The 15242-nt window shown below is 42.1% G+C and overlaps 1 protein-coding gene across 3 annotated transcripts in view; it reads left to right on the top strand.

Annotated features, from left to right (window-relative positions):
• The window catches only part of slc4a4a (solute carrier family 4 member 4a), an 85666-nt gene that overhangs the window by 3521 nt on the left and 66903 nt on the right, over window positions 1-15242 (top strand). For all 3 annotated transcript variants that reach the window (XM_047382226.1, XM_047382228.1, XM_047382227.1), the window contains exon 3: window positions 7194-7267. In XM_047382226.1, the coding sequence (XP_047238182.1) occupies window positions 7194-7267 (74 nt within the window). The remainder of the gene's footprint in view (window positions 1-7193; window positions 7268-15242) is intronic.

Genomic DNA, 15242 nt, shown 5'->3' with positions numbered 1-15242 from the left:
ACAAGCTTAAAATGTCACATTGCTATCACAATAAGAATAAAAAAAATAGATGACAAGTAAAATTCTGGCCACTTTTCTTTTACCCTATTAATGGTCAGAATGTGAGCCTTTTGAGTCCTTTAAAATTAATTTTGGAGAGGATGCTACTGCTAGTTTGTTAATTTGAAAATCAGCTGATTTGAGAAACTATGGCTAAATCCTGCTATCAATGATATTAACAGGTCACAGTTGTTTTAAAATGACCCCACTGTGATCTGAAAACTAATGTCTGTTTAATATTGTGACGATACCGACAGTTATCTACAGCAGATAAGATATTAACTACTAATAGCTATGAAACAGAACCACATTTGAGATAAATCAGAACTACGTCTTTAATTTCAAGCATGATCTCTGAACTTTGACCCATATTATGAAAGAAAAAGATGTTGATAGTTATTCTCTACATCAATTCTATGAAAAAACACCAATCTCAGTGATTCTAGTCATGTGAACCTCAGGTCACAAAAGGATTTTTAAAACACTTTTTGTCCTTTGTGCGTATTTGGTTTTATAACTGTTTTAAAAAATATTTTTGTCTGATAAACTAGGGACTTATTTAAGTTAATAGTGGTTCTGAACAGATCCAGTTAATTGCTTGACCTCACCTAAATTTAGTTTGTTTTATTACTTAACATAATCCCAAAAGATCAGGCTTTGTTGTTTAGTTTCAGATACAATCCACAGAAAAATACTTTTTTTTAATTCCAAAATTAACTTTTCCCAAATTTCTATTGTCATGTTTAATTATAAATATTCTTGTTTGATGCACCAAGTAAAATAAACCAAAAATCACTGAAAGAGATATAAAGGTGTAAAAAGTAGTAAACTTCTATAGATGATGAAATAACTCCTTGAATGTACATAGAGTCACTTTGTTATTGTCTGGTGTTCTCTCCTAAACTTACATTCAGTATAGATTTGTGCTAGAGATGCCCAAACTCTGGAGACTTGTTGTTATGTCCCTGCTTGTTCCATAGGTGGCAATGGAGGTGGAAGAAAGCACGGTGCTGGTGAATCCTAGAGACAAATGACCTCAGCTTTTAGTTACAGACATCTCTTGGTCCCAGTTGCATCTTAATTACGCATTAAATTCTTTGTTTTTGCATTTTAAGAAAAAAAAGTCAGTATTTATTTTTGTTTTGAATGTCATTTAGCTCAGTCTCTCCACTAATTTCGGAAGATTTCTTCCAGTTCATAATTGTGATTTTAGTTTAAAATTGAAACACATTTGTTTGTAGAATAAATGGTCAATTTTAGCAGCTCATAAATCTTATTAAACAGTAATATTTTGATCCAACACACGAGAAAGTCTAAAAGTAGGGGCTAATGTGTAACTTTTCCTGTGACAATTAGGCGATGTAGTATTTAACAGTAAAAGACATTCAACTGGTGATAAATTTAGCAGTTACCTGCTAACATACTGAAATTCATAGCTGAACATGGTACACTTGCTGACCTTTGACCCCTGAGTCACTCAGTCCAAGTTGTTTAGCAGTAAAAACATACTGCTAACTGTGCAATTAAGAGTAAAAGAAAGTACACCCTCTTTAAATACTCATACTCGTCGTACTTGTACTCGTCGTCTTCCGCTTTATACGGGACCGGGTCTCGGAAGCAGCAGACTCAGCAGAGACACCCAGATGTCCCTCTCCCCAGACACCTCCTCCAGCTCCGCCGGGGGGAGCCCAAGGCGTTCCCAGGCCAGCTGAGAGACATAGTCCCTCCAGCGTGTCCTGGGCCATCCCCTGGACCTCCTCCGGTGGGATGTGCCTGGAACACCTCCCAAGGAAGGCGTCCAGGAGGCATCCGGTATAGATGCCCGAGCCACCTCAACTGGCTCCTCTTGTGTGGAGGAGCAGCGCTCTACTCCGAGCTTCTCCCAGATGGCCGAGCTCCTCACCCTGTCTCTAAGGGAGTGCATGGCCACCCTACGGAGGAAGCTCATTTCAGCCGCTTGTATCTAGTTCTTTCGGTCATGACCCAAAGTTCATGGCCATAGGTGAGGGTAGGAACATAGACCGACGGGTAAATCGAGAGCTTCGCTTTTCGGCTCAGCTCTCTCTTCACCACAAAGGACCGGCACAGCGCCCCATTACTGCGGCAGCCGCACCGATCCGTCTGTCGATCGTCGATCTCGCGCTCCATTTTTCCCCCACTCGTGAACAAGACCCCGAGATACTGAAACTCCTCCACTTGAGGCAGGAACTTCCCTCCAACCTGAAGAGGACAGGCCACCCTTTTTCGGTCGAGAACCATGGCCTCGGACTTGGAGGACCTGATCCTCATCCCAATCACTTTACACTCGGCTGTGAACCGCCACAGCGCATGCTGTAGGTCTTGGCTAGAGGGGGCCAGCAGGACCATGTCATCCGCAAAAAGAAGTGACAAAATCCTCTGGTCCCCAAACCAGACCCCCTCCGGCCCTTGGCTGCACCTAGAAATCCTGTCCATAAAAGTTCTGAACAGGATCGGTGACAAAGGGCAGCCCTGCCAGAGTCCAACATGCACCGGGAACAGGTCCGACTTAGTGCCGGCAATGCGGACCATACTCCTACTCCGCTCTTACAAGGACCGGATGGCCCCTAATAAAGGGCCCCCGATTCCATACTCCTGGAGCAACCCCACAGGGCATCACGAGGGACACAGTCAAATGCCTTCTCCAGGTCCACAAAACACATGTGAACCGGTTGGGCAAACTCCCATGAACCCTCGAGTACCCTGTAGAGGGTAAAGAGCTGGTCCAGTGTTCCACGGCCGGGACGAAAACCACACTGCTCCTCCTGAAGCCGAGGTTCGACTATCGGCCGATCTCTCTTCTCCAATACCCTGGCGTAGGCCTTACCAGGGAGTCTGAGGAGTGTGATCCCCCTGTAGTTGGAACACACCCTCCGGTCAACCTTTTTATGAAGGGGGACCACCACCCCTGTCTGCCAGTCCAGAGGCACTGTCCCCGACCGCCACGCAATGTTGAAGAGGCGTGTCAACCATGACAGCCCAACAACATCCAGAGATTTGAGGTACTCAGGGCGGATCTCATCCACCCCCGAAGCCTTGCCACCGCGGAGCTTTTTAACCACCTCGGTGACTTCAGCCTGGGTGATGAAAGAGTCCAACCCTGAGTCCCCATCCTCTGTTTCCACCATGGAATGCGTGATGGCAGGATTGAGGAGATCCTTGAAGTACTCCTTCCACCGCCCGATAATGTCCCCAGTCGAGGTCAGCAGCCTCCCACCCCCACTATAAACAGTGTTGGCGAAGCACTGCTTCCCCCTCCTGAGCCGCCGGACGGTTTGCCAGAATCGCTTCGAGGAGTGATTTATCTCCATGGCCTCGCCGAGCTCCTCCCAGGCCCGAGTTTGTGCCTCTGCCACAGCCCGGGCCGCAGCACGCTTGGCCTCACAGTACCCGTCAGCCACCTCAGGAGTCCTACAAGCCAACCACAGCCGATAGGACTCCTTCTTCAGCTTGACAGCATCCCTTACTGCCGGTGTCCACCATCGGGTTCTGGGAGATGCCGCGACAGGCACCGCAGACCTTACGGCTGCAGCTACGGGCAGCAGCATCGACAATAGATGCGGAGAACATGGTCCACTCTGACTATGTCTCCAACATCCTTCGGAAATCTGGTCAAAGCTCTCCCGGAGGTGAGAGTTGAATACATCCCTGGCCAAGGGCTCTGCCAGACGTTCCTAGCAGACCCTCACTATGCGCTTGGGCCTGCCAAGTCTGTCCGGATTTCTCCTCCTCCAGCGGATCCAACTCACCACCAGGTGGTGATCAGTGGACAGCTCAGCCCCTCTCTTCACCCGAGTGTCCAAAACATGCGGCCGAAGGTCTGATGATAAGGCAACAAAGTTGATCATTGACATCCTGCCTAGGGTGTCCTGGTGCCAAGTGCTCTGATGGACACCCTTATGTTTGAACATGGTGTTCATTATGGACAATCTGTGACTAGCACAGGAGTCCAATAACAAAACACCACTCGGATTCAGATTGGGGAGGCCATTCCTCCCGATCACGCCTCTCCAGGTGTCACTGTCATTTCCCACGTGGGCGTTGAAGTCCCCCAGCAGAATAATGGAGTCCCCGGGAGGGGCACTATCCAGCACCCCCGACAGGGACGCCAAGAAGGCTGGGTACTCCGTACTACCACTTGGCCTGTAGTTCGAATTGACAGTCAGAGACCTGTCCCCAACCTGACGGCGCAGGGATGTGGCCCTCTCATCCACTGGGGTAAACCCAACACGAGACGGCTGAGCTGGGGGGCAACAACCAACCCCACCCCAGCTTGCCGCCTCTCCCCGTGGGCCACTCCAGAGTAGAAGAGAGTCCAGCCCCTCTCGAGGAGATGGGTTCCAGAGCCCACGCTGTGCCTGGAGGCGAGCCCGACTATTTCTAGTCGATATCTCTCGACCTCCCACACAAGCTCAGGTTCCTTCCCTCCCAGCGAGGTGACATTCCACGTCCCTAGAGCCAGCCTAAGCGATCCCCGAGGTCTCCACCTTCGTCCGCCGCCCAATCCTCTTTGCACCGGTCCCTCTTTAAATATGGTTTTATATTTCAGACCATAGTTAAAATGATCTCTATCAGGTCCTAAAATGATCTGAATCTAACCACAAATTTAAAGAGACACACAAGAGATTCTACACTGTCATTTAATCTTAACCAGAAGCTAAGTACACCCCAGGATTCAACAGCCTGTAAAGCCACCTTTGGCAGCAATAACTGGCAGTAGTCATTTTCTTCATTACTATTAGTGTCTCACATTGCCATAGAGGAATGTTGGGAAACGTTCCTCCTAAGGTCTCACCATGGCCTTTGAAGCAGGTTAAGATCTGGACACTGACTGGATCAATTTGACACCTTGATTCTTTACTTTTTCCATTGTGTTATTTGTTGCTGATTTTGGGACCATTGAGTTGTTGGTGACCCAGTCTGGACCAAACTGCAGATGTCAAAAAGATGACCTCACATTTGGCTCTAGAATACTTTGGTATACTAAAAAATTAGTGTTCGACCTAATGAATGCAAGCTCCCCTGGTACTGTGGCTGGAAAATAAGCCCATACCAGCTGACCTCAACCTCCATGCTTCACAGTTGGTGGGAGATTTTTCTGTGCACTTCTGCTGTTTAATTTTCTCTACACGGTGCTGTAAATTGGTTTCTAACATCTCTACTTTGGTCATCTGACTGACGTCTTGTGCTTCGTTTAGATGCAGCATTCCAAACTTCATTCTGAAAGAACGTGGCATTCTTTATACAGAGAAGAGGCTTTCTCCTCAACACTTGCTAAGATTCCCTCATGCTTCAGTGTTTTTGTATTGTCCTGTCATGAACTTTAACATGTAACATGCTAAGAGAGAATATGTGATGGAGCTCTTGGGTAATTTGCAGTTTTTTTTTTTTCAGAATTGCACTGTCGGAGCTTTGGGTGAATTTTTTAAGACGACCATCCCTGGGAAAATTTTGGATGTCTCAAATGTCAGTCAGTCAGTCATTTTCTACCACTTATTCCATAGTGGGTCGCGGGGAAGCTGGTGCCTATCTCCAGCAGTCTATGGGCGAGAGGCAGGGTACACCCTGGACAGGTCGCCAGTCCATCGCAGGGCAACACACAAACAACCACGCACACACACACTCATTCATACACCTAAGGGCAATTTAGAGTTACCAATTAACCTAACAGGCATGTCTTTGCACTGTGGGAGGAAGCCGGAGTACCCAGTGAGAACCCACGCATGCACAGGGAGAACATGCAAACTCCATGCAGAAAGACCCCAGGCTGGGAATTGAACAAAGGACCTTCTTGCTGCAAGGCAACAGTGCTACCAACTGCGCCACCGTGCAGCCCTGTCTCAAATGTTTTCCACAAAGTTTTCATTTTATAATGATTTATTTAAATTTGTTCAGAAATGGTCTTGTAACCCTCCTCAGAATGAAGGGCAGCAGCAATTGCTTTTCAAGGTAATGGCTGATGTCTTTCCACCATGGGATTGTGTTAACACACACCTACAGTATATGCTCCTTATCAGCCAACAGCCAAATACTTCTACTTTGTTCACTCTAATGATGAGCATTTAATCAGATTCATTTAATTAGCAGCACCTTGCTCTTTATTTGGAAGCCACGACAGTGTTAGTCTTAGTTGTTCTACACATGGCCTCTACATACTGGCTCGATTTTGCTTGATAAATAATGGTGTTGGTCTGTGAGTTTAAATCTAAAACATTTTAGAAGCTGGCAATGATCCAATTGTTTTAATGCCTCGTAGCACATAAAACCCTAGAATTTTACATTGACTTAATTTTGTCATTCAGAATCAAACACTGTATCACCCTCATCTGGCATTTTCACAAAGCTAATCTCCTTTTAGCTTACGAGGCAGCAGGAATGAAACATTTCCAGCAATTTTCAGGTCTGTGTTTGTTGGGAAACTGCACGGTTTGTTTGATTTGAGCTTGAACGTGTGTGCAGACGTCTCAGAAAGCGGCATAGAAAATTTCTGGCCTCTAATGGATGTGTGTGTGTGTGTGTTGTCACTTAAGCAAAGCCAGCATAATCCCGTAAGGGCGGATGAGTAGAGAGACATGTGATGGCCCACTTGTTTCTAAGGTGGAGGGTTTTGGAGAGAGAGAAGGGGGGCTGGCAGGCTTTAGCAGCAGATGGAGAGGCTTTGTAGTAATGTAATGTGTGGGCATCTGGCTAATCGCACACATTAATTTGAACTTATATTTGACATTTTCTTATTGTAACTAAGTGTCTCTAATAGAAGGATGTTGTTAATTTGATCAGGTTGAAGTCTTATTTGGAGCAACACAAACCTTTCTCTGGATCACACATAATTAGCAGACTTCCTGTCCTCTCTCTCACCCTCCTGTACCAGATTAAAGCCACAGCGTTATACCTGTCACACTTAGCCCTCGTCAAGGACGGCCCACACGCGCCCACACAGTTGGGCTTGTTTACTCGCTGACCATCACGAGCGTCAAGTGTTTTATGGTTCTTTAATGGGTGGAGATGAGCGCCACCAGCAGCACCCGACTGAGCCCCAGTCCTAACTTACTGCAGGTCAACGAGCCAAAGCGCTATGGCTCCACACTATCCCTGGAGGAGAAGTGTGAACAATCTTTCTTCCTCTTCTACTACTACAGGATGGAGGACGAGGCGGTGGTGGACCGCGGGGCGTCCTTACTCAAGCACCTTTGCGACGAAGAGGAGGTTGAAGGTGAGTTTTTCTGTTTAGTTTTACTGTAACCTCTCTTCTTATGGCCATTTTACCTTCTATCTAATGGTGGATGATATTATATGTTTAGAAAATATAATATCTTCTAGTAAGTATTCACTTAGTTTCAAGGGAAAGTCAGTCATTGATAGAAGCAGAATGGATGGTGTTGAGACTCCTAACGAGTGCCAAATTGGCGCACTTCCTGCATGTACTGTACACCCTGGTGTTCACCTATTTAACGAGCTGGCATGATGAAGATGTAGAACACAGAACATGTGATCCAGTGTTTACCTCACTAATCCCACAAGAGACCGACAGCTCAACAAAGAAGAAGAAAAAAATCTGCTAGTGTACTAATGATGCAGCACCCTCTGAACTTTGAAGCCTAGCCTAGAATAAATTCTTCATTTTTTTAGATAAATCCTACCTTTAATTTGACAAATCTACGTCTAAATATATATATATATATATATATATATCCAACATCAAATTGTAACGGTATCTTTTGAGGGTGTTCTTGCATCAATATGCTGCCAGTGGTCTGTAGTGTGTCGCCATCCTCCTTACTAGTCTGGGGAGTTCCCAGTGCCTTTGTTGTAGCTGAGAGATCAGGCCATACTGTTTCCTCTGCTGAGAAATCCAGTGAGCTACACAAACCTCCCAGAAAACATTTAATTTTATTCAGTGTGTGCTTACAGACTGTTCTTCGTCCACCCCCTAAAAAAAAAGAGGAGGAAGTTGTTTCACAAAGCTGCTCTGGCAATGTTTAAATCTTCCTTTCCAGAGCCTTCATTAACTATTTTTCATTCCTTCTCCTCCATCACCTCTTACTTTTGAATCTTTTTATGTCAGTGTCTCTTTTGTACTATCAGGGCCACTTGCTGTTTTGCAGATTTGATGCACAGGTGCATCTCGATAAAGTATAATACCATTGAAAAGTTCATTTATTTCAGTAATCCATCACAGAAAGAGAAAATTATATGTTCTATAGATTCATTGCACACAGAGGGTTATATTTTATTTATGTTGTTTTGGATGATTGTGGCTTACAGATAATTAAAAACACAAATTCAGTTTCTCTGAATATTTGGATATTATAGACCAATAAAAGGTAAGGTAAGGTAAGTTTATTTATATAGCGCTTTTCAGCAACAAGACACTCAAAGCGCTGTACATACAATTATAATACAATCACAAAGCAAATAAACACAGATACAGACACAGAAAAACAAATCAAATGATAAAATCAAACAACAGAGGTAATTTAAAAAAGTAAAATAAAATAAAGAGAATAGAATGATGGATAAGAAAATGAAGGGAAAATTGGACTGAAAACGTAACTAATTATGGCTAGATGGCCCAGTCAAAGGCCACTCTAAACAAATACGTTTTTAATCTTGATTTAAAGCAACTTAGGGTTTCGGTGCTTTTACAGTTTTCTAGCAGTTTATTCCAGATTAGTGGAGCATAAGAACTAAAAGCTGCTTCTCCATGTTTGGTTCTGGTTCTGTGTATGCAGAGTAGATTTGAGCGAGAAGATCTGAGAGGTCTGGGTGGTTGATACACTGACAACAAGTCTGTAATGTATTTTGGTGCTAAGCCATTCAGTGATTTATAGACTAACAGAAGTATTTTAAACTCTATTCTCTGAGCTACAGGGAGCCAATGTAGGGACTTTAGAACCAGGCTGATGTTCTCCACTTTCTTAGTTCTAGTGAGGACGCGGGCAGCAGTGTTCTGGATCAACTGCAGCTGTCTGATCGACTTTTTAGGCAGACCTGTGAAGACACCGTTGCAGTAATCAATTCTACTAAAGATGAACGCATGAATTAGTTTTTAAAGGTCCTGCTGAGACATTAGTCCTTTAATCCTGGAGATGTTCTTTAGGTGATAGAAGGCCGACCTTGTTACTACCTTTATGTGTCGCTGAAGGTTCAGGTCTGAGTCCTTCACTACACCCAGATTTCGAGCCTGATTGGTGGTTTCCAGCTGTATGAACTGAAGCTGTTTGCTAACTTTTAAACGCTCTTCCTTTGGTCCAAAGATTATTACTTCAGTTTTGTTTTGATTCAGCTGAAGAAAATTTAGGCCCATCCATGCATTGATTTCTTCTAAGCATTTACCCAGCGCTTGAATGGGTTCATAGTCACCTGGTGACATCGTAAGGTATAGCTGTGTGTCGTCTGCATAGTTATGATAACTTACGTTGTTGTTTATTAAAATCTGAGTTAGGGGGAGCATGTAGATATTGAATAGAAGGGGCCCTAAGATGGATCCTTGGGGAACGCCACATGTGATTTTTGTGGTCTCTGATGTAAAGTTACCTACTGACATAAAAAAGTCCCTGTCCTTCAAGTAGGATTTAAACCAGTTGAGTGCTGTACCAGAAAGGCCGACCCAGTTTTCCAGGCGCTCTAATAAAATGGAGTGATCAACAGTGTCGAATGCTGCACTAAGGTCCAATAATACCAGCACTGTGGTTCTTCCACAGTCTGCATTTATACAGATGTCATTGAACACCTTGACAAGAGCAGTCTCTGTACTGTGGTGAGCAGGAAGCCTGACTGGAAGACATCGAAGCGGTTGGTCGTTGTTAGGAAGTTGTTTTAATGTTGAAACACAGCTTTTTCAATAATCTTACTGATGAAGGGGAGGTTTGATATTGGCCTGTAGTTCTGTAGTAGCAGCTTGTCCAAGTTGCTCTTTTTCAATAGAGGTTTGATAATTGCTGTTTTTAAGGCCTGGGGGAAAACACCTGACAAAAGGGACATGTTTATTATTTGTGTTAAATCAGATGTTATTACAGGCAAAGCTTTCTTAAGGAAAGCTGTGGGTAAAAGATCGAGACAGCAGGAAGAAGAGCTTAGTTGCTGTATGATTTCTTCTAAGATTTTGTAGTTTATTTGGTGAAATTGGGAAATTTTGTCAAAATCAGTTCTAGTTGGAGACAACTTTGGTACTGGAGTTGATGTGGATGTGCTGACTGCCCCTCTGATCTTTTGGGTTTTTTCAGTAAATAATTTAGCAAATTCATTGCAGGCCCTGGTAGAGTAGAGTTCAGATGCTACAGTTACAGGAGGGTTTGTTAACCTGTCGACCGTGACAAATACTACACAAGCATTGTTAATGTTTTTGCTGATGATCTCAGAAAAGAAGGATTCCCTTTCATTTTTCAGTTGTAGGTTATATCTGTATAGTCTCTCTATATAGATAATATAGTGAACCTGGAGTCCAGTCTTTCTCCACCTGCGTTCAGCTTTTCGGCACTTCTCCATGGAGACATTTTCTTCCCAGATACGACTTTCACTTTAATTGGAGCAACTGAATCAATGATGTTTAAGATTTTAGAATGAAAGTTATCTACCAGCTCATCTACAGTGTTACAGGGCAAAGTGGAGGTAGAAGAGTAAATCTGGTTAAAGGTTTTAGCAGCACCGTCCTTAAAGATGCGTTTTCTTATCATGTCTCTTTGGCAAACTGAGTCATTGCAGATGATGCTTTCAAAAATAACAGAAAAGTGGTCAGATAGAGCAACATCAGTTACAGACACCGTGGAAATGTTTAGACCCTTAGTGATAATTAAGTCCAAAATATGTCCCTGTTTGTACATTTGCTGTTTAACATGTTGAGTCAAACCAAAATTTCTAAGAGTGTCACATAGATCTATTGCACTTCTGTCTTCAGGATTGTCCATGTGAATGTTGAAGTCTCCCACAATAATTAAACAGTCTGGTTAAAGGTTTCAGCAGCACCGTCCTTAAAGATGCGTTTTCTTATCATGTCTCTTTGGCAAACTGAGTCATTGCAGATGATGCTTGAAGTCTCCCACAATAATTAAACAGTTATAATCTACACATATCACAGATAAAAGCTCATTACAATCACTGATAAAGTTTGTTTTGGACTTAGGAGGCCTGTAAATATTCAAGAACATTGTTCGGACCGGGTTCTTTACCTGGAGAGAAAAATATTCAAGAGTCAAATTTGCCCAGAAATACTTTTTTACACTTTAGTAAATATTTAAACAAAGTGGCCACCCCTCCACCTTTTCTTTGCTGTCTGCTCTCACAAAGAAAATTGTAGTTCGGAGGCGTCGCCTCTATCAGAATGGGAGCTTAATTAAATTCATGTAACCATGTTTCTGTTAAAAACGTAACATCAAGATCGTGGTCAGTAATGAAGTCACTGATTAAAAATGATTTTCTTGACAGAGATCTAATGTTCAATAACGGCAGTTTATATGACTTAGTTATTGATATTAACTCTGTGTCTGGTTGTACCTGACAGTTTATGGCTTTTTTTGATTGTTTATTACTGTCTCTTATCCTGATGATTTTTAATCCAGGAATGTCAGCCTACTAAAATGTTTTTCAATGTACTTTAACCTGGGCTTTTATTGAAGCCCAGGTTCATATAAAATGGTCTTCAGCTCATCTCTATGAAGGCAGTTTTTGTTGTCAATCCAGCACAATGACACCATGGTCATTGAAGGAGTTATTGGTACTTTTGGCAATGTTGTAAAATGAAATCAGCATGTTCAATAAGCTTGTCAGTAGTGGGAAGCAGGCAGGACTGTAAAATGTCCCGATAGATGGCTAAAATGACTGTGGACTTGATTAAACCCAGTGGAACAATATCAGCAGATGACATGACACCCCATATCATCACTGACTGTGGAAACCTCACACTGGACTTCAAGCAACATGGATTATGTGCCTCTCCACTCTTCCTCCAGACTCTGGGACTCTTCATCTCATCTTTGGTTCAGGAGTGGCTTAACACAAGGAATGTAACAGTTGTAGGCCATGTCCTGGACATGCCTGGGTGTGTGTGAAACACCCATTCCAGCTGCAGTGCGCTCCCTGTGAATCTCTAACAAACTTTTGAAAGGACCTTACTCTTCAATCTTCTTAACACTGTTAATTGTGTATCTTTTTTAACCAAGCCTTTTTACTTTCACTTAACTGTCCATTAATATGCTTGAATATAGCACTCTATGAAGAGCCACCTTCTTTAGCAGTGACCTTTTGTAGCTTACTCTCCTTGTGGAGGGTGTCAATGACTGTCTGCCTAAGGCACCAACCTTCACCATAATTTTTTTTACCATAAAGATACATAAATAAACACTGGATCACACCTGAAAGGCCAGAAAAGGACCTTTTCCTGCTTATAAAGCATTTTAATGTGTAACTTAGTTTGGGCTCTTACCATTAATGTAAAACCTATTACTGAATTTTGGGAGTACTTTGTAATTTGTAGCCTTTAAAATATATTTTTATTTTTATGTAATCAGACATATCTTCATTTTAGAAAACAAAATCCCCAGGTAATTGCAAACCAGTGAAAAACATAATGCTTGAGGATTTTTAGAAGTGAAATGGCCACATTCACAATGGCAACAAGCTTGCAAATGTAGCACTGCTTTAATAAAGCCTGTTTTGAAACGTTTAAAAACCGCCAAAAAATTGTCATTCCTATGGTTTAAACAGCTTTTAATGAGATACCAGAGAAAGTGCAGGAGTGACTGGAGTTCTGCCAACCTTTATCGAGCCTAGATTAATAAAGCACTGCCCCTTTCCCACCTGTTGCTGCACACAGCTTGATGAAGATTTTTCTTTGCTTACAAAAAGACAAATTTGGTTGTTTGACAAATGTTACTGGTTGCAAAAAAACCAAAAAACATCAGTGAAATAAAAATTAATAACTTAATGCTACAATAACATTATTATAACTTTTAACTTACTGTTTTAACAGCAGTAGGAATAATTGTGGCGTTTCTGTTATAAATTAAAGCAATTTGATCATAATGTACTTTTTTATGGAAATATGGCGATTTCATAAAATTGCAAAGAAACAGTTTTAAATTGGATTTTTAGGCAATATGTTATAAGCAGGTAGTCAAAAAGACAGTTCTCCTACTTCTTTTTGCTGAATCTATAAAAAATACCAAATATACATGGAAACTAATAGTTTCTCAGCACAAAATTATGTTTTAGTAACAGTAAGGTGATTTCTGAAGAGCAGTGAGCTGAAGAATGCTGCATCTCCCAAATCTTGTCAGGCCTATACTGCATGTCTTTTCTTTTTCTTAAAGATGGTTTTCAGATACAGCTAATTTGCTGTAGAATTATTGTTTGTATCTTTCTTCTTATACCTTTAAGGACAGTGCACTCGATTCTAATATATACCATTCTTTTGTTTTAGCATAGTTGAAATAAATAAAAACAAAAGGAAGCCATTAAGAAAACCAAAAATAATACATTTTGCAAAATCAATGTAATGATTACGAGACAGTCTGGTTCACCGGAAGCAAAACATAAAGCAATGAGGAGTCGTTAAAGACATTACTTTTACACATTACAGTAAAATACACTGCCTGGCCAAAAAAAAAGTCGTCACATGGATTCAACTAAGCAAGCCTTCCATTGGATAATTACGCCATCGGCGATTATGTTTCAGCTGGCAACAAGTTATTTAACCCCAATTGGTGCAATGAGTTGCTTCTCATTTCTTAAACAATTATGTGGAAAGACACATCCTGTGGTGGTGGAAAAGATTTCAGTCTGTTTCAGAAGGGTCAAATTATTGGCATGCAACGTCTAAGGAGATTGCAGAAACTACAAAAATTGGGTTAATAACTGTCCAACGCATTATTAAAAACTAGAAGGATAGTGGGGACCCATTGTCTTCGAGGAAGAATGTGGGTGGAAAAGAATCCTGAATGATCGTGATTGGCGATCACTTAAACATTTGGCAAAATCAAATCAAAGAAAAACAACAGTAGAACTCAATGTTTATTAGTGAAAGTAAGAGCATTTCCACACACACAATGCGAAGGAAACTCAAGGTACTGAACAGCTGTGTAGCCTTAAAAAACCACTAATCAGTGAGGCTAACTGGAAAAAAGGCTTCAGTTTGCTAAGGAGAATAAAGATTGGACTCTGGAGCAATAGAAGAAGGTCATATGGTCTGATGAGTCCAGATTTACCATGTTCCAGAGTGATGGGCGCATCAGGGTAAGAAGAGAGGCAGGTGAAGTGATGCACCCATCATGCCTAGTGGCTACTGTACAAGCCTGTGGGGGCAGTGCTATGATCTGGGGTTGCTGCAGGTGGTCAGGTCTGGGTTCAGTAACAGTATGTGTTCAAAGAATGAGGTCAGCTGACTTCCTGAATATACTGAATGACCAGGTTATTCCATCAAAGGATTTTTTCTTCCCTGATGGCACGGGCATATTCCAAGATGACAATGCCAGGATTCCTTGGGCTCGAATTGTGAAAGAGTGGTTCAGGGAGCATGAGACATCATTCTCACACATGGATTGGCCTCCCCAGAGTCCAGACCTTAACCCCATTGAGAAGCTTTGGGATGTGCTGGAGAAGGCTTTGCACAGTGGTCAGACTCTACCATCATCAATGCAAGATCTTGGTGAAAAATGAATGCAACACTGGGTGGAAATAAATCTTGTGACATTGCAGAAGCTTATCGAAACAATGCCACAGCGAATGTGTCCCGTAATCAAAGCTAAAGGCGGTCCAACAAAATATTAGAGTGTGTCACCTCTTTTTTTTTTTGATGGTGATTTTGTTTTGGCCAGGCAGTGTATAAAAGCTGCATCAGTAAATAGTTTTCACAGGTTACAGTGCTGTTTGTTAAAACACTACTTTATGGACTAAACAACTACAAGTTTGGACTAAAAACAACATAGAGCACGCTCTATGTTTAATTTTAAATGAGTGTGATTTTATTTGATTTGACGATTTATAACAGTATAAAAACTCTGACATAGTATGAATATGTGTCTTTGTTGAGATGATTTATTGTCAGAATACCTTATTGATGGCAAGGCTTAATCAGTTTTGCCTGTAAAGGAAAGAAAATGTATATTTTTTTACCTTTGATTTGGCTAACCCTTGTTGTATGAGAAGAGGTATACAATTTTTCAAGCCATTTTACACTTTTTACCTCTTTCTCA

The sequence above is a fragment of the Girardinichthys multiradiatus genome, chromosome 12, assembly GCF_021462225.1.
Source record: "Girardinichthys multiradiatus isolate DD_20200921_A chromosome 12, DD_fGirMul_XY1, whole genome shotgun sequence".
NCBI lineage: Eukaryota > Metazoa > Chordata > Actinopteri > Cyprinodontiformes > Goodeidae > Girardinichthys > Girardinichthys multiradiatus.
The sequence above is the reverse complement of the archived record's forward strand: the minus strand, read 5'-3'. Positions and strand labels throughout refer to the sequence as shown.